The following is a 19,711-nucleotide window of genomic DNA, read 5'->3' as shown; positions in this document are numbered from 1 at the left end:
TTTACAAAATTTAGACTATTTACCCACACGACTTGGTGCTATTCTGACAGTAAATATCCTAATAAAAATAAAAATACAAATGATTTTCTTAGGCAACACCTCAGAAATGATTTTCTTAGGTTCTTTCGTATTATATTTGTGTACGGTATTTTCTTTATTTTCCCATGCATGACTTGGCTGCATGCATACAATATAAATCATTTGCTTCCTGTTTACAACCTGAACTTGCAACTGTTGTATTTTTTGGCACTGTAAATAACGGAAGTTATATATTTTAGATTTCTATGAAATTATTTTAACACAAACAATATGCTTTCACTGTGAACAAAACCAATTTATTGACTTAAACTTTTTTAGCATTACATTAAGTCAAAACTGTAACCCTAAAGTAGGCCTACCTAACCTATTTCTACAAACGAAATAGCCTAGAGAGAACTACGAAGGTATTTTGAGCTGGCTATCTGTAAGTAAAGTAGGAAAGTTGACCAAATTAGTGCCATAGTGCATATTGAAATAATTAATTAATAGGCGGTAGCCACATACGGTATTAAAATAATGTTTACTGTTTAACCTTTACTGTGTAATGGTTAAGTTAACAAATACACTGTCACTAAATCTAATTTAAATTTTGTAAAAGTAGTGATTCTACAATACTGCTTTCGTTCATGTTTCCTGTGTAGGTAAATAATATAAAAATAAATTGAAGCTTTCGACACAGAGACACAAATCAGACACTCACTAAAGAGAGACACATTTTAATTGGCAGCTCACACTCTTTATTTATTTATTACATGCACGGCAAACGCCATTTTACAAGAGAGTTGAGTTGACATTGATAAAAATTAAATGTGACTTAAAGTGAAATAGTTATAGTGTGAGCAATAATGAAATATTATAACAAATATGAATAATATTAAATTATCTTCACTAGTTGTTTACCACAGACGACATCGTGACACCGACCGATGTCGGATGCAGTCGCAGTGCAGTTTTTTTCGGGTTCGGCGCAAAATGACGCGGGAAGAGGACAGCTGTTTTTAAGTACCTCAGACAACAGAGTAAAGTGCCTTCCACTCGGAGTAGGCCTACACGTACGAGAGAGAAGAGCTGCTTTGCTCTCGCTTGTCGACAGTGTCTATTCAGGTCTCACACCCGACTTTATGTTTTGCTATTCACTGCTGAAACTTTTACCTACTCTAAGTTTTTCCTCTTGCTTTCTAAAAACACATCTCGTCTCATTTTTTAAAATTTTTTATGAATTTTTCCTTTAACGAGGGCGCAAATATTGGAATGTTGAGAAGGCGTGGCGGGCCAGTCCGCCCCTGGTCGGGTCTCGTTGCAGCTGCTAAAAACATCAGACTTCCTATAAGGCTTATTGACTGTTTTTTTTTAACAGGGAACACCTACTACTTCTATCTGACCTTAATATTTCTAGCTGGTACTAAACTAGATCTATTCATCCAAATAAATCATGAAATGGCAGCTCAGAAAAACACAATCAAAAGGTCTTGAGTAACATTTATTTACATTCCTAATAAAGTACAGTTGGAATTAAAAACTAATCATAACTCTTTTGACTGATTTTCACGATCTTTCAGCATTTCAATAGCTGCTTTGGGTGCCTGGTTACTATTTTCAAATTTTAATTTGAGATTTTCTTCCATCAGCCTAAAACAGAATTTGAAACAAAACATAAGTGTGCCACAGGTATTAAAAAAGATTACAAAGAAGATTTTTCCATAAATATTAGTTAACAGATATATGGAGTGAATAATTACTAGAATAGAGGTAGATCTTGATAGGAACACATATAATTAAGGCTCTAGATTATATTTTGACCTGGAGGTACATTCAGGGTGTCTAGTTTATTTCCAATTTAAAATTCAAGACTAATTCCAGATTTTTCAAGATTAGTTTTTTCTACAATTTGTGATGTGTTGATACCATAATGTATCGATTTTCGATCCTTGATACGGATACAAAATTTTATAGTTTAACCAAATTTTCAAAATAATTTGGTTATACTATACCAACCTCTGTATTTATTTCATAAAGTATTACAGGTATTAGTAAGATAATGGGTTGTTTTTTGAGTAAAGAAAAAAATGCAGCAATGAAAAGTTCTAACTAGCCAATTTGGTTTTTTTTTGGATCATGAAAATCTTCCGCGACTGTGTGGACATCATCATTACAAACTGCCATGGACAACGAAACGTCATCGTCTTGGTCCGCGATCGCGGTAAAATAATGACATTTCCCATGGCCATGTTGTTGAGGAAGACATCATCGTTGTCTCCCTCGGTCATGGAAACGTCATCGTCGTCTCCTACGGTCTCTGAAACGTGTTTGTAGTCGTCCAATACAGTGTAAACCCAAATACACTACTACTAAATACTTATTATGTTTTTTTCTTAATTTCAATAACTCAAATTTAATGAGCAAAATACGATTTATAACATCAATTTTCATGCACAAAGAATTTCTTCTTAAGCGTAAGCAATTTAATTTCAATGAGAAGAGCTTTTTTACTTACATTGCTCGTTCTCTGTCAAATTTCCACTGCGCTGACAATACATCATCGTACGAGACATTGAATAGACTGAGTAGAGATTGATTTACCAATCCACAAAAGAAGCCTAATATTCCACCTATAATGTAATGAAACATACATCAGCTAATTCACACTGACTACGCATTGTACCATTTACAAACCAAATTTGTTTTCTCTGTTTTATCAAAACCACATCTTATTGAGGTTTATCAACTCAAATATCAGTGGTCAGGAAGCCAAAGAAGAACGATTTGTCCCAAACATTTATCATGTTTCTGCAAAACCAAATTTCCTCTTTAATCAAACTTACAATACATCATTTACTCTTCAGCCCCAAATGATTGAACCAGAACCTCTTTTTATTTGAATTTATAGGAATTGTAACTTCCAACACTATTGCAAACACAGTTTAAAAAGGCATACTCCTTACAAGGGAGCTACGTACAGCCTGCTGTTATATCAAATGGATTTAAGAACTGGTTTTGCCAATAAACATATTCCAAAAACGTAACCCAGTTGTGACTTTTTAGAGGTTGGCAGTCTGTTTTACTTTGCATTTGCTCGTCCACATAGCCCACAGAGATCTGTGCATGGAACATATCCAGCAAAGCAAGGAGTGAGTCGGTACAGCACGAGGGTAAGCTGTACTGATAAAAATTAGTTGGTACCAGCATACGAACTCACGACATCGTTGCCTTGGGCTCAAAGTCTGTGGTGCTCCTGACTGAGACACCGACTCAACAATAATAGGCAAGCATTGATTCTCTAGCTGGCTAGTAATTTGCTATGGTGAATGCCAGGATTTAAGGTGATTTCATGCATGTAGATTGAGGCAAACATTTTTGTATTATCTTAGTGATGATATTTCGTGGCAGATTTTAAGAGGAGGAATTTGATTCAGACACTGTGAGCCAGCTAAGAGGAGCAACTCTGGGGAAGCGAGCTGGTCTAGTGGTTAGAGCCCGGGACTTCTTCAGTCCCGGGTTCAAATCCCGCCAAATCACCAATGGATTTTATCTAAATGATATTGCCGCAACCCCTAGGTATAGCCTGAAGTAATGTGAAAAACAATCCCGGGCTCGTGCCTAGCGTCCTAGGACAAAAAAAGAGGGGTAATCCTGTTAAACTGAACACCCATGTACTGTACACAAAACTTGGGTGTTGGCTTCCAAGATGTTACTAGTTGCTGCACTATATTCGTTCTGGTTTTTACTTTTCTGGTAGATTCCTGTAAATGACTCTTAAAAATGCAGTGAGCAGCCCAAAGGGACCACAGATGCCAAGGCTGCTATTGATTAGTAATTTGCACAATCAACCTACCTACGGTTCCTCCAATAAGTATTCCTGTTGGCCCGAGTTTTAATCTCAGAATTGCTCCAATTATGGCGCCACTAGTCCCATAATCCAGAAGACTTGTAGATCCTCGATAGGCATGAAGCGAAAAAAACACCAAGCTGAAATAACAGTCAGGGAAAGAGTTGATTGAGATTTACAAAACAAAGAGACAAAAGTACACTTGTACCATTGGCCAAAATAAAGTAATACTACTCATAACTAACTTATACAGCTTTTTGAGGACTTATTTGGTACTTTGGTATTATAGCGACCACACCGAAAAATCCACTTTTAAAAAGCATTTTAATTAGGCTAGTTTAAATAGCAAAATCTCCCTACCCTAACCTAACCTAAAACGTAGTCTACCCTTAGGTTAGGTTATGTTATAATTATTAGGCGTGGTACGTATAATACCAAAGTACCCTTAAGCTCAAACATATTGTGTTGCTTGAAATTGATAAACAGATATTTGACACTAATTCGTGACTACACCAAAGTCCCGCCAACCTGAACACTATTAATCCGAAGGTTTGTTTAATCGAACCACCAGTTAGGGAATTATACATATACATTTTCATCACTGGGAAAAAGTCTTTGAATTTGTACGTGATTTTTTTACACACATCTTCTAACTAGGTGCTTAAACGTCACCGACATCTATCCAACATTTGTAAATTTGCGTTCTTTGCTCAGTTCCCGCTGTTTACTTGCACTTGGTAAGCCTATCCTGTTTTGAGGAGATTTCTAATCTAAATAACGATAAGTTCTATCCAATAACTTAATGTAAATTCATGTTTTTATTTTCAAACACACTAATCAAATAGGTTGAATATAATAAACCCAATTAAAATAGCAATTTATGTTTAAAAATTATTATGCCTAGATTGCATAAAACCGCTAGTTTACAGTTATTTTTCAAAAAATGTTTCCAACGGAAGACCCCAGGACCCCCCCCCCCACCTACCAGGGGAATATTCCATATCCCCCAGACCCCCCTGCCAAGGGGGGTGACTTGGGTCATCCCTGCTCCAGGGCTCTCCAATCGCGCTACACCACTGCGTTCCCTCCTTAACATTGTTTTGTTGGTTCTCTTTTTAAGGTCCTCGCCCTCATGTAGTAAGAAGAATGTGGTTGTAATAGATGTTCAGCGGTATTGTTGCAAATTTGCAGTAGATAATTGTTGATATTTCCATGATTGCAAAAGAGTATCACAGTGTTTTGTGATTGCAGGAACAATATAAGGTCATTTACAGTTGTAATAATACATATTTTTGTTTTATGTCCAATTTTACTGCATTTTCTTCTAAAAACAATTTTCTACGCCTTAGTAATCTGAACAGAGTTTGAAACACTTTAAAACATCATTATTTTACTCCCATAAGCTTTGCAAACCTAGACATGATTTATAAAATGCTACAATACTTATAAAAATATTGGATTGGAAAATGTTTTGTGAATTGAAAAATAATTTTGCGCCTAGAAGGAGGTATTTCAGCAACACTAAACAGTCCAAGTTATCAGTTTTTCTGCCAATTAGCAAATCTGCACTTTTCATTGTACAGTGGAGTACCGATAATCCGAACTTCGGTAATCCGAAAGTCCGCTTAATCCGAAACCAAAAAATATATTTTTTAGTTTTTTGGGAATTTTTTGAAATTTTTTTTATTAAACTTTTTTCACAGTTAGCTGTATCTCGTCAAAGTATTCTGTAGCGGCTGGACGAGATAGACATTTTTTGTAGAGTATTTTAGTAAAAATTTCACCATTTTTGTTATTACTGTAACATTTTACATTTTCGTCTGCCAAATCAAAAAAGGATTTTACTAAGTGATAATGCTGCAGCCAATAGGTCTAGCCTTAAGTAATGTGAAAAACGATCCCGGGCTCTTGCCTGCGTCCGAAAAAAAAGTAGTAAGAAGTAAGACAAAAAAAAAATTCAAAAAATAAAAAAAATTTCAAAAAAAAAACCTTTAATCCGAAATATTCGGTAATTCGAAATGGGCCCGGTCCCAACCATTTCGGACTAACGGGACTCTACTGTACAAGAAGTTTCACACTTTAGAAAAAATGTGTTCGTGTGTTTTGGTGGTTTCTTGTTTAACTGTTATTGGTTGATAGTATTAAAAGCAAACAAATGTGCAAATCTTACGTAAATCCACCGGTAAAAGCAGTCATCCTCCAAGCCCATTTGAACGCACCTTTTGCAAAATGTATCGTCACATGGTTTTGCAGTTTTCTCTGAAATAGTTTAAACATTAACTTACTACTTTTAATTTGATAGATATAACTATTGATTTTTTGTTTTTAGGTCCCCACAATCCAAAAACACCATCCGTTCATATATTGAAACATATAGGCCTATATGTTTGTGTGGGTGTGTTCGTTAGTATGATGGTCCCCACTGCACTAAAATATAAAACTGCAAAACTCAATAAAAAACTATCCTAATTTGATGAATTTTGGTATGAACATGTAAATCTAAATTTATTCAAACCAGCATGATCAGGCTATGGGAACATAAATATTATTTTCATTATATTAGAGGTAATATGAATCAACATTAGGCCTAATTCTCACATTTGAAATGTTTTGAGATTGTATTTGAATGAAACTTTAATGGATTTTTAAACAAATCTATTAACTTATGAAATCTATGTAGAAGGGGAACAGGGAACAGGTAGGCTATTATTGGAATGTGAGGCGAAGCAACACTGAATTTTGTGTATTTTACAGCAGATTTCAAGTACGGTAAAACAGAACTTTAAATGCATCTGATGTATGCTAGTAAAAAAGATGTCATTATTAATTTATTTAAAAGATACCATGGTTAATTTATTTTGGGTTCATTAGTTGTTGATATATTATTTAAAAAAGGAATAATCTATTGCATATATTTTCCATCACCACAGATAAGACCAAATATAATCAAATAGGGATATACAAAGCTCATTGTACACAGGGAGTGTGCCCTTTGCGGCTCTCCTCGCAATTTTGAAAAATATTCTGGTTAAATAAGTTACTTTACAAATTGGCCTACGTAAATTAGAGTGTGCACACTGAAAGTGTGCTGCACAGTCGTAGTCACCATGGAATTGTTCCACTGACAAAACTTTCAGGAGAATACAAGCAGAATATTTCCACTGAGGCATGCACGATCGTAGTCTGCAGTAGGAGTGGAACATTTTTGAAACATAAACATATTCCTTTTCTCTAGGGGAGACCCGGCGCATTCCCTGTGTGTGGTACCTTTATGAATGCTAGCCATTTTTATGGTGAATGTAGAATTTATAAAATTCCAATTTAAGTTAGCAATCAAATTTTAAAACTCAGGTTTTAAAGTAAAAAATTTTAATCACTTACTTTAGCATCAAGATGGTTATCGAAAATGGTTGCTTGATTCCTCTCCATGAAATCAACAAAAGCGTTTCGAGAGCTCTGAATCCCACCATACATGCTACCAATCATTGCTGCCAAATAACTTGAGTTGAGAATGGTAATCAACTCTTTACTGAATTTCCCATATTCACTGAAAAATGAACCAAAATTATGACATTTGAGCTACAATCCAAACCAGTTAGGCCTAAATAAGTTATTTCTCTGTTAAATTTTACATGTAACAGATGATTATGTTCAAGGTTAATTAAAATCTTATAGGTAATAAAGATGTTTAATGTGTGCGAGATTGTATTTTATTACCTACGTACAAGAATAACGTTACTTAAGCTGTGCATGTTACTGTGTTTTACGGCAATAAAAGATATTTGACTTGATTTTTGTCAGATCCTTCTTAAGTTAGTACAGTGGAAACTCATTCAAACTGCTTTATCTCTAAAACTTCTTTAGCCTAATTTAATTTCTTCTATAAACCGCTTATTGACGATGCTTTGCCAAAAAATATTCTTATCCAAAATATCACAGTTAAGACCCTAAAAATGTTTTTTTTTTCAATTTGACCATATTAAGTTAAATTTAAAATTGCATGCATCCAACAAGGATCAGCCTATAGTACGCTAGTCTATCTTAATTATAGTATTTTAAACTAGGCTATTTAAGCTTAGTGCTATTAAAGTTTGCTTGCTTCTATTAGTTAGATTGGAGTCTAAACCTTCGCTAAATCATCACGATGTTGTCCCCTGGCACTGCGGAGTGGGGGAAGCACAGCATTCTATTGACTGAGGGAACACCATTACCGCAACGATACGGTTTGAAGCCACCGGCCTCGGTGGTCTAATGGATAACGTGCCGGGCTGAGAATCTGAAGGTACCACCTGGCGGTGGGCGCTGGAACCTTCCTTTGACAGTCTATATTTATTCTATTCGTCTATATGATACAACTCAGCAACTTAAAATTTATACCCTTAGACAATACATTAAAACATTGAGTTAAAACAACCTTAAACATCCCTTACCTTGAACATACCTTAAACATTGAGGTGTTTATGGATTTTTAATAAAATTGAAAGAAAAAAAATCTTTAACCACCAGCCAGAAATTCACAGACACCGTAGCAACATCTCATAAGCAACATTGACTTAAGTTTTCTCTTGAATGTAAGTTGGTCTTTCTCTAACTTAAGATCAATAGATAAGTTAGACTGTTGAAAAGTTTAATTTCGTAGTAGATGATGTTGAAAAAAAGAAGTGTACCTAGTGTTTTGGAATTTTACAGTTGATCGCGGAGTGCAAGGGGTGAGAATCGAGATGAAACTTGGGAAGGTTTTGCCTAACAAATGACAGCGTCTCAAGGATGTAGGCCTAAACTTAAATGGGAGGGAAAGTAGCCTAGAGACCTAGGCTGGTGTGAGATGGTGGCAGATCAGGTAGTAACACACTTCAGCTAAATGTAGTAAATCAAACATGAACTTTTAGAATGGCCAGTATACACCCTGAATGATGCAGAAGGAATCCCACTATTCAAGGGAAGGAAATAGCCGAAAGGCATCTGACGCAGTCAATCCCACAAGCTGGGTCAAAGACGAAGACATCAAGTATCAAGTAAGTTCTAGCTAGGCCTAATTCTATTGGGTTTTAAACACTAGGCCTACAACTTACTCTCTTTCGAATATAGCTCTCACTCTTTCCCAAGGTGTTTTCTCATCATCGATAGGTAGGCCTACATAATTTGTCTGCTTGTTCTCTTCTATAGTATTGTTAAAATTAGGTTTAATTTCTTCTTTAATGCCTAAACTTTGTGCTGAAATGGTGGGGATTATTGGTAATAGACCAATTACCAAGATATTCTTATTCTTTGTGTTTGATAAGGTATTTAATTTAGCGTAGCTGAAATTTGAATTAATCACTCGAAACAGCCTTCGGTAGGTGGTACGAAATATGAACATTTTTTAACAAAACTAGAATATCGACATTACTAAGACCTCTTCATGCACAATAGTTATCAAATCACTAACTTCACTTCTAACTTCTAAGTCTTAAATAAAAAGTCTTAAAGTCTTGGTTTGGTCTTTCCTTACTCTTTCCCTTGGTTAGTTAGGTTATGTTATTGATGGTTGATGGTTAGGTTAATTGTTTTGTTTTGCTTATAGATTAGATATTACAGCTGGCTGGGAGCTAGAAGCAGAAGAGCAGAGAAATTATGTAGAATATGCATATTAGTCTAGCCCAGTTTCTTTCATGCAGCTTACAATTATTAAATGCAAATTTCAAATACTTTTAGCGAATTTCCCATAGGTATAGGGAATAAGCTATTACGGTAGTACTCATGGTAAGACCTGGACCCGGGACCGATTTCCTTTTTCGTTTTGAGGTCCCCTAGAGACCAAAAACACCATCCGTTTAAATTCATATATATATATTTATATACGTGTCCGTTAGCGCGATAACACGAGCAAAAATCATCCGATTTTGATGAAATTTGGTACAAACGTGTAAACCTACGTTTATTCGAATGAGTTCGCGAACCAGCATGATCGAACTATGGGAACAGGGGTTTATGGGGGTTTTATGGGCCAAAAATTGGTTTGCCCATACCATAGTTGACCCTAAAAACTTAAAATTTAGCATTTTCTTTCCAACCCATTTTGTAGAGCTTAAAAAACAAATAATTTAGTATATTGAAGCGTTATTAGGCGCCTAATGGTTGCGGAGAGAATTCCAAAAAAACTGTAAATTTAAAATTGCTATGTTATTCTTATGGAGAATAAGTAAACTGTTGTAGTTTGCTTGTTTATGATCATATTTTGATCAAATTTGGAAAATGCATTCATTTCATACTAAACTACTAACATTTTACAAAAAACACCTTTTTACCCTCCCTGTTGTAGCAAACCTAAGTACTGTACTCGTTAAACTAATGTTATTTAAATAGGGAATAAATGTGATATTTTTTAAGGAAGGAGACATTTTAGTGTAGGCCTAAATCCAATCAGGCAAATTGAAATTCGCTTAGTCTGCAGGTTTGCTGCGGCGGGGGTATTTTACAGATTATCATAACAAAAGTATGGAACAGAACGATCTTATTACATCAAAGAGCGTTTGTATGATTTGATTCAAATAGAATATTAGGTAGTATAGTGTATCTATGAAATAAATGGGTTAGGTAAAAAAAATAAATTGTTAACCTCAGAATATTTTAACTTTTTAAGTACATAACAAATTATTTGTTATGTTACCTATTTGTTTGTTAAAGTTATTAGAACAATCGTCAAACTTGGATGTACAGGTCGGGTGAATCCTTATTTAAATAGATCCGCAATCATAAATCAGTCAGTAATAACGTGTGAACAAAAGCCAACTCGGATTTTGTTTAAGAAGGTTAAGGTTATTAAAGAAGGTGAACCATATTCCAGAGAGGTAGGTTCATTTCCTGCGTTTTGCAAATGTTCCTGCTGCATTGCATTATACTTTATGTTTTTTATAGATTAAACATAGTCCCTTGCTTTATCTATGATAAAACATAAGGGACTATGTTTTCCGAAAGCCACTTTATTTGTAGTGAAGAAGAACGATTCAGTGAATTCAACATTGTTGTTCATGTTTCCTATCTTGAAATTAAACAATTACAGACGACAGACGCTTTTCGAGGAATATCCTCAGTCCTCACTACGTTAGTACAAGGCTTGGCTAGGTCGATTCGATTTGATTGATTATGAGCCCCCGTAGAGGCTGCCAAAAATTGCCGATGTGGGCTATATTTCAAGCCCCCATGGCGGGGTATTGGTAAAAGTTTTCAATTAGCAATAATCGCACCTCAGTTAAACTTCATTGGTTACGATATTGCCACTGCGCAAAGTTGTGTTGGAGTGGGGATTCAAGGTACCCAACCAAATATGGATGCTGTTTTCAAAGCGAGAGCCAAACGGTAAATTACAATATTGTTGTCTAAAACAAATTACAATTACTTTAAAAGCTATATAAACCTACTTAAAACATATTACTTACCACTTTCTGGGGATATTATTTATCGAAAAGTGTCTGTAATTATTTTAATTTATTAGGAAACATAACTACCATTTGTTGAAACTACTGAATCGCTCTAGCGGCTACACTCTGTACTACTTCTGTTGCTGTACGTAGTTTCGTTTTGCACCGCTAGAGTGCGGTTAGTAAAACAGCTAGCTCTTCGAACTAAGAAGTTGCCGAATGTAAAGAAGTTTCAGCACTTTCAGCTAGCTCTGCTAGGATCGCTAGCTGCAGTATCCGAATCCTCCTTTCCTCCAACGGCCCAACGGGTAATTCAATATTCAGTAGACCGGGTGATTGATTATAAATGGATATTGGGATTTTACAGTTTATAACTTGTATACTTTAAACTTACCGTTATAAATAACACATCAAATGAAAATTCAACTAACTCAGAGAGTTGAGATGCCTTACAACCACAACGATATATCATTTAGGCCTACCGGTAACAAAATCGATACAGTAGAACTGTAGATTTGTACAAGTTAAAAAGAAATCCTTAACTTTTTTCACCTGTATAAATTCGGAGGTTGCTTAACGTTTTTGCAAATAGGTTTTAAATGGTGAGGGACTCGACCAAAGTAATATTCCGGCAATATTCCGAAAGCATACAATTTCCTATTATACATTTCTTGAAAATCAATATAATACTAATATATAAAAATGAGATGGTGTGTTTGTGTGTGTGTGTGTCTGTCTGTTACTTAATAAGGCAAGAACCACTGAACCGATTGAAATAAAATTTTGTATGAAGGTAGCTTATATACCTGGTTAACATATAGGCTGTCTGATATCTGATAATCTGATATTATATTCCCCTTGGGCTACGCCCCATGGGCTTCCAAAATTTTAATGTTTACATTTTGGAAGAAGTTAAATAGTAAAAAATATTAATCGAAGTCAGCTGTAAATAATATAAATTGACAGTTCAAACAGCAATAGTTTGATTAAAATATTTATGAAAATATACTTATTTTCATGGAAACAGAAGGGTCATTACAATAAATAATTATTTTGGAATAATTTTGATATGGTAGCTTTTAGTTTAAAAATTTGAACTGATAAACAAATGTTTGGATCAGACTGGTACAGTTTTAAAAATTTAACTGACTCAATGTTTACACTTTTATTTGGGTTTTAATTCAATTTACAAACTAAATTTCAACTATACCAACTTTTATTCTGTCCAGAGGTAGCTACAACTTATATTTTCTTTTATCATCTATTTCACATTCGCTTGTTTAAATTTACAGAAATCTCCTTTGTAGTTAGTTGTGTTTTTACAACACTGCATTAATTTGACTATGGAGAATATCACAAAACTGCACGCAATTCACTTTTGTTTCTAAAATCAATTAAATATCTGTAACGTAACTATGTTTTTTTTTAACTTACTCAATGTTTTAAACCATGATGTAAATGAATGCAAATACATACACGTTTTGAACTATGGAACGATTTAAAATTATAACTGTTATGTATTATGTTGTTGTGCCCTGATTCAATAATAGTGGTTGGCTTTCTAACACAAGGTAATACAAGTTTTCCATTAGTTTATTTTTGCTTATTATTGTTATATATACACACTGATCTGCAGGTAAAGATTGAACTTTGTAAAAAGCTCAGTAGCTACGGTAAAACATATTAATTGTATGTGAAATCAATATAAACTGTTTTTGGTTTTTTTAATTTTTTTACTTTACTACACTGCTTTATGTTGTGCGATTATTGTTCCTTATTTACTTTATACAGGGTGGCTGAAAAGTAACTTGCACCCCCACTTAACTTTTCAACCATTTGAGGTATTTGAAATTGGTTTGCGGCAACCTTCTTAGATATGAGGGGCTACAATAATTATGGTCAATTTTGAAAATTTTGCCCTTAGGGGTAGCGGGGGTAGGGGGTAGCTCAAAATTTTCAAATGACAAGTATAGTCGAGTTTGGTATCATTTTACAGGTCTTGACGAAACATGAACATTGACATAAAGAAACCCAAAATCGGCTCACTAATAACAAAATGGCGCCCTAAAATGATTCAAATCCAAATAACCATGAGGGTGTCAAAAAATTAACTTGCACCCTCTTTAACTTTTTAACTATTTGAGATATTTGAAATCGGTTTGCGGCAACTTCTTTGGAAATGAAGGTTTACAATAATTATGGTCAGTTTTGAAAATTTTGCCCTTAGGGGTAGCGAGCTCAAAATTTTCAAACAGCAAGTATAGTCGAGTTTTGAATCGAGTTTGGAATCATTTTGTAGGTCTTGACGAAAAATAACAATTAAGGTAAAGCAAATAGAAATCGGACCATTAATAACAAAATGGCAGCTAAAAATGATTGAGACAATGGTTATTTAAAGTAATTTTGAGCTGCCGGTTTGTTATTAATGACCCGATTTCTATTTTCTTTATGTTATTTGTTATGTTTCGTCAAGACCTACAAAATGATACCAAACTCGACTATACTTGCTATTTGAAAATTTTGAGCTACCCCCTACCCCCGCTACCCCTAAGGGCGAAATTTTCAAAACTGACCATAATTATTGTAGCCCTTCATTTCCAAACAAGTTGCCACAAACCAATTTCTTATATCTCAAATAGTTAAAAAGTTAAAGAGGGTACAAGTTAATTTTTTTGCCACCCTCATGGTTATTTGGATTTGAAACGTTTTAGGGCGCCATTTTGTTATTAGTGAGCCGATATTGGTTTTCTTTATGTCAATGTTCATGTTTCGTCAAGACCTGTAAAATGATACCAAACTCGACTATACTTGTCATTTGAAAATTTCAAAATTGACCGTAATTATTGTAGCCACTCATATCTAAGAAGGTTGCCGCAAATCGATTTCAAATATCTCAAATTGTTAAAAAGTTAAGTGGGGGTGCAAGTTACTTTTCGGCCACCCTGTATGTACGTTTTCCCACGAAATAAATGTTTAAGTAAGATTATCATTTGAAAATTGATTCGTATGGGTACATTATTTCCATAAATGCATCAGCGCCTCATATAATTCGCACTAGGTAGCCTTATAAGTTAGTCTAGTCTTCAAGAAAGATATTTTTCAAACTAAGAGTTTCAATTGAGTTATGTTCCTGAAACCAAAGGGATGTGTAACTATTTTATACAACGGAATTCAAGATACATTTTTTTTGCTTCAGTGTCCTCTCCGTTGCGAAGAAGTACACCTGAAGAAGTACAATAGCTAGTACCTCAGAGTAATAAAACAAAACTAGTACTCAATCAAGATAGCCAAAATTTGCCTTAAAATAAAAAAATGTGGAAATCCCCGTCTTCAATGTAGACAATTGACATAGCAAACATTAAATTTCAGGTATAGTGGGAGAAAGTAAAATTAAATTTTTTACTGGGCCCAGCTGCCCGGTGTCGTGCTTCGAGCGCCGCTGCTAAATTAGTGGTGCGAGCGCCGAAGCCAAATCTTGTAAGGGTCTGCAAAATGAAGCAGAAGTGACGAGGTTAACACGAGCCTCTGTGGTAGGGCTTATCCTAACTCCGCGCAGTGGTCACTTCGGGTTCCCCGCGTCACATGTCCAAGTTCGGAGAGCCAGCTGTTATGTTAGGTTTGGTTAGGTTAGGTTAGGTTAGGTAGCAAACGTTTATGCTATTATAATTAGGTACAAGAACGCTCTAAAAACACTAAGTTTTAAAAAAGGTTTTAAAAGCTCGCATATACGGACACAATTTATCTACAACATGATAATTTGACGATTAATAGACCCGCCGCACATTGAAGGAGTGTAGGAGTTTTGCCAACGGGTATCAGGTAGAAAGGGTCCATCCGCGAAATCCTCATACTGCGGAGTTTTGTCATCGGTTGGGGGTGGGCACGAGAGGGGGAGGGGGAAAGAGAGAGATTACACGTGACCGTGAGGGTGGCTTCCGCTAGGGGTGGGGTGAACAAACCAGGCAGTATGCTGACTGTGTTCAAAGGAATTCAATTATGCACCTCTGACTGTGAAAGGAAATGTATTGAATTTTTAACCTAACATAACCTAACCTAACCTAACCTAATTTAACCTAACACAATCCACTGTGACAAGCGCATAACTGCATTCCTATGAACGCGGTCATCACCATGGTCGTCAACCCCAAGCGTAGACAACCCTGACAATCGCTCTCTCTCCCTCACTCACACTCTCTTTCTCCCACCCCCACCGTTGGCAAATCTCCGCGCCAAGATGTGGCCGACGGCATCCCCCCATCTACCTGACACCCGTTGGCAAAACTCCGGTTCCCCATTGGAGCGAGGCGAGGTGCAGGCTAGGTGCAGGCGAGGAGCGGCTAATTCTGTAATATGGAGCACCGCACATTGAGCAGGCACAGCTGCAGCCTCTGTCAGGCCTCCGCGGCGTTGTAGTTGGAATACAGTTTTCCTGCACCTCGCTCGTGCCTACGTTGGGTTTCTAGTGTTTTGAGAGTGAAAGATATAGAAATTGAGCATTTAATTCAGATGGCTATATGTTGTTGAGCTTTGCATTCCTTTCCAATAATGCCACTTTCAATCAAGTTATGGATATCATCAAACTGTTATTATGTGTTCACACGAAAATATTCTCTAAAAGACCGGTCTGGCAGTTCAGTAGTTAAAACTTCATGGTTTAATTTTTATTTCTTGCAAACACGTTTAAAAAAAAACATTTTTTACGTTTTTCGGATAGCGAATAGAGTCAAAATAAATTATTAATTTCACAATCAGAATCAGTAAAGGTCCAAAGAATATTCTTCTATTCGCGACAGTAGGACCAAAGCGAGGAAACCTCTGTCCCGCCGATGGTCCCGCCTCGCTTCAATGTGCGGTGACACGAAAAAGTCCTCGCTCCCGTCTGCGCTTAGCCTGCACCTCGCCTGCTCCTTGCCTAGCTCCAATGTGCGGCGGGCCTAAGTGTACAGTGTATACTCGATTAGCGCTGTCACAATGTAGCAGGTAGTCCGCGCGGCGCTCGGGCCACACGGCGCTCGGGCCACACGGCACTCGCGCCACGTAACCCAGCTGCCCTCGATCATTGGGCTTGATCCTGGATAAACTATATGGTCTTTTTTGTTGTTTGTTTATTCAATAACAAAGTTGGCACTCATTCAACACTCACCATTCATTAATTTTCGAATTAAAATACCCTTTCAGAGTTATGCAAATCTACCTAATCTAGCCTATAAAAGTTAGTAAATAGATTGTCATTGCATTGTATTTTCATAGACCTTTCACTAAATAATAACCACGGAAAAAATCAACCGCGCCTTAGTTCAAAAACATAAAACACTATTTCTATTTCAATGGGTTATAAATGTTGAGAATTTTATTACTGTGTTTTCCACATTGAGAAAGAAAGACATTCACAAAAGAATAGTTGTTGCAAAGCTATGTGATACCTATTTTCAACAGTACTCCAATACTTCCTTTGCATATTTAATGTCGTTTCGGGTAACAGAGAGTTGTCCTCCCCTTCATACAGTTGTAACACTGCCAAATACCACCAAATACTGTCTGCAGACGACAACGCAACGTTCAACTTGAAGGAAGAATCTCATCCAATGATGTTTGATATTTCTTGAAAATAGCTGTCCAAGTTCATCCTTTGCCTATTCCTGTGTAACATAATTTCCGAAGAAATTTTACAAAAAATCGTGTAAGTAATACAAATTATACAAGTCCAATTAGTATTTGTTCCTCAAACACTATAACAAACTAAATGTGCTTTTTCATATTCCCATATGCTAATAATGATGTTAATACACAAGGTGGAGCTCCAGACAAAGAACTTGAACCGAAGCCGTGAAGGGCAATCTCCGAGGCAGTAATAATAATGATGAACTCGGTCCACCGACGATAATAAAGTAGGGGGGAGGTGAGGGAGAGTGAGAGGGGCAACAATGAGCTGCGAAAATTAGGGGGTAGAGGTGAGCTAATGGTAGGGTAATTATAGGCCGGCGCTGGACCGGTACAGTCGGAGGGCATGTGTACAGTCCCTCGACGCAATATTAGTCATTTACTGGAAAATTAAATTATACTGTACCATGCATGTGCAATGTGATGAAGCGTAACTTTGGAAGTTACCATGTTGGGACGTGTTAGACCCATTAGACCGGACGGGTCAAAGTGTTTAGATCGTGAGGCAGAATTTTGAGTTTGAGTTCTCATCGATTTACAAGGTTCCACCTTACATTTATTGCTATGGAGAAGAAACAAGAAAGGAATTCATGAGAGTTCCTGAGTTTGAGAGAACTTTGTTATAGTAGAACGAAGAACGATGCCCTGTTATTGTAGCAAAGAAGGCTGCAGACACTGCCGCGCCTGAAACTATAGTATACCTTATATTGGGTCACATATATATAAATTAGTATCCGTTCATTCATTCAGTAACAAATTTTACTGTGCGGGTAAAAAATGAGACTAATGCATAGTTTTATTGTTTTTAATTTTTATACAATAGTTATTTGTGTAACTAGTGGTGAAAGTGGCACTTTGCTGCACACGAGACCAATGTTTACAATGATCGGAATGATCTCGAGTGCAGCAAAGGCCTTTTTCACTCGTGTTAGGGCCTACACATTATATTTTTCCTACAGTCACTATAAATCATATAAATAATTAGTCTTTCAAACACTATACAACACGTTTTTAGGTTCAGCTGGCAACACAAATGGTGCCATAGAGAAAGTAGTACCCGCGGTCCGTATCACTCCGCTATTTTTCCTCGGCAAGAAAATGTGCTCCGCGTTTTGAGAATATTGTTCCGTATGATTATTGTAATTTGAAGTGGTTTCCGCGCATAAAAAAAAATGCTTTAAAGGTATTTTCTTGTTTATTAAGACCGTAGGAATGTTTTAAAAACGTTTAAAAGAAAAGTCTAGAAAGTTAAGAAATGCCGAAACTATAAACACGAAATGACAGGTTAAATCGTAGTTATAATAGTCAATCAGCTCATAGTATTATTATCTTTAAGTGTTGCCAACCTATTTCCAAGCGTACACGGATTACGTGTATAATAGTCGATCCCGAGTCGAACCACGCTGTTTTGTGTTGTTTCGTTGGAATCCTGATTTGCGGCAAAGTATAAACCGTACGACTTAACGTTATTTTATCTTGGTTACTGCCTATTTGGTACAGAACTCCTTTTCACCTGCCATTTCGGTCGGATAGATTAAATGAGTAGACATGCAAATGTATTGGTGATTGTTTGTTATTAAATATGCTTTATTCGATATCCTTGTGATTAAACAGATTAAGTATTTACCTTATAAGTAAGTTACAGGAGTAATAGAAAACAATTGTTATTGGTAGTAACATTAATGTAATAACAACAATAAGATTACCAGCTGTAACAATAAGACTAAGCAACCCTCTATAAACACCTGTTCTCATTGTCCGGTCATGCTGGTTTGCGAGCTCAACAACAGACATTTTACATTTACAATTTAACTCACTTGCCCTTGACGCTGCAAATGGTCACTAAAACATTTATTTCTTGTTCAGGGATCATCCATGTAAACCTGGTCAATCAATTGATCAATAATTACCAATTCACTGAATTACCAGGAATTACTAACCAAGCCCATTTTACAGCTAGCAATAAGTAAAAGAAGTGTACCATTAGCGTAGCATGAGACATGAATCAATAGAGTATAAAAAGAAGAACAAGAACGCGGGCCGGAGGCGGCCGCTAGTGATTTACGTTTATTACTCTATGTAATGACTAATACATGAGACATCGTCGATTAATCTGTTCTCTGTGTTCGAGTCATTTAAATAATAATCAACGAATGAACAATGTTTCATACTTGGTTTATAGCGGCGCAATGTGTGGTTGGGTTGCTTGGTACAGTACTCTAAGTACGCACTTTTAAACATGTGTACAAAACTTTCCGTTGTACTTTTTATGTTGTGGATATTTGAACAATGTGATCTTTAAAACAGGTCCAATTAAATAAGTAAATATAAAAATGAGTCTATAGAGCAACGAATTTTGTGTTAATTTGAAATGAAACAGCAGTGCGGTGAATTTTTATGAGGCATAGGGTTAAGTGCGTTTTGTTATATTTTAGCCAAAGCCCAAGGTTTGCGTGATAAAACAAAATACGAAAGCAATTTTCTGTAATTCTAAAAAATTCATTTTTTACCTGACACAATTAAATTATTTATAAAATTAGTGGCGATGTTCTTTTATACAGTGATGAAACTTGCATGCTTTTGTAAGCGTGTTCGTGATTGGTTTGTGTCGTGTGAGGATAAATTTGAACCAAGAGTTTAAATTCGACGTATTTTACTTCTATGCGTGCAAGATACATGCTTTTTCTTTCCAAGAAACTTAGACACATTTTAAAAGGCGCAATTCAAATACATTAGATTAGTTCTTTGATTATTACGATTTTAATAATTTGCCCAGACTGAAAGG

At 35.9% G+C, this 19,711-nt stretch overlaps 1 protein-coding gene and 1 non-coding gene across 3 annotated transcripts; both read right to left on the bottom strand.

The window, feature by feature from the left end:
• Positions 1-1,501: 1,501 nt before the first annotated feature.
• LOC128990202 (RPII140-upstream gene protein) lies at positions 1,502-11,361 on the bottom strand. Of its 2 annotated transcripts, none has more exons than XM_054412491.1 (6): positions 11,284-11,361; positions 7,247-7,412; positions 6,036-6,124; positions 3,872-4,005; positions 2,534-2,648; positions 1,502-1,668 (listed from the first exon to the last, which is right to left on the bottom strand). In XM_054412491.1, exons 2-6 carry the CDS (start codon positions 7,349-7,351, stop codon positions 1,563-1,565), a joined length of 549 nt encoding a protein of 182 aa, XP_054268466.1. In that variant the 5' UTR covers positions 7,352-7,412; positions 11,284-11,361; the 3' UTR covers positions 1,502-1,562. The 2 variants fall into 2 exon arrangements, with proteins under 2 accessions (XP_054268466.1, XP_054268465.1); XM_054412490.1 differs by lacking the exon at positions 11,284-11,361 and adding an exon at positions 8,938-9,423.
• On the bottom strand, positions 10,996-11,136 carry LOC128991186 (U4 spliceosomal RNA). Its single transcript, XR_008490608.1, has one exon. It is a non-coding gene; the product is annotated as a U4 spliceosomal RNA (small nuclear RNA).
• Positions 11,362-19,711: the final 8,350 nt, after the last annotated feature.

Source organism: Macrosteles quadrilineatus, unplaced genomic scaffold, assembly GCF_028750875.1.
Source record: "Macrosteles quadrilineatus isolate MER2022 unplaced genomic scaffold, UCM_ALF_1.0 Scaffold_3__2_contigs__length_128488019, whole genome shotgun sequence".
Classification (NCBI taxonomy): Eukaryota; Metazoa; Arthropoda; class Insecta; order Hemiptera; family Cicadellidae; genus Macrosteles; species Macrosteles quadrilineatus.
Note: the sequence above shows the minus strand (reverse complement) of the source record. Positions and strands in the feature narration are given on the sequence as shown.

Excerpts from the sequence above, each read along its gene's own strand:
- LOC128990202 (XM_054412490.1), bottom strand. The coding sequence starts at position 9,224 with ATGTTCATATTTCGTACCACCTACCGAAGGCTGTTTCGAGTGATTAAT. Across the intron at positions 6,125-7,246 it reads ATAACCATCTTGATGCTAAA|AGAAAACTGCAAAACCATGT; the intron begins GTAAGTGATTAA and ends AAACTATTTCAG. Across the intron at positions 4,006-6,035 it reads GCTTTTACCGGTGGATTTAC|CTTGGTGTTTTTTTCGCTTC; the intron begins GTAAGATTTGCA and ends CTGTTATTTCAG.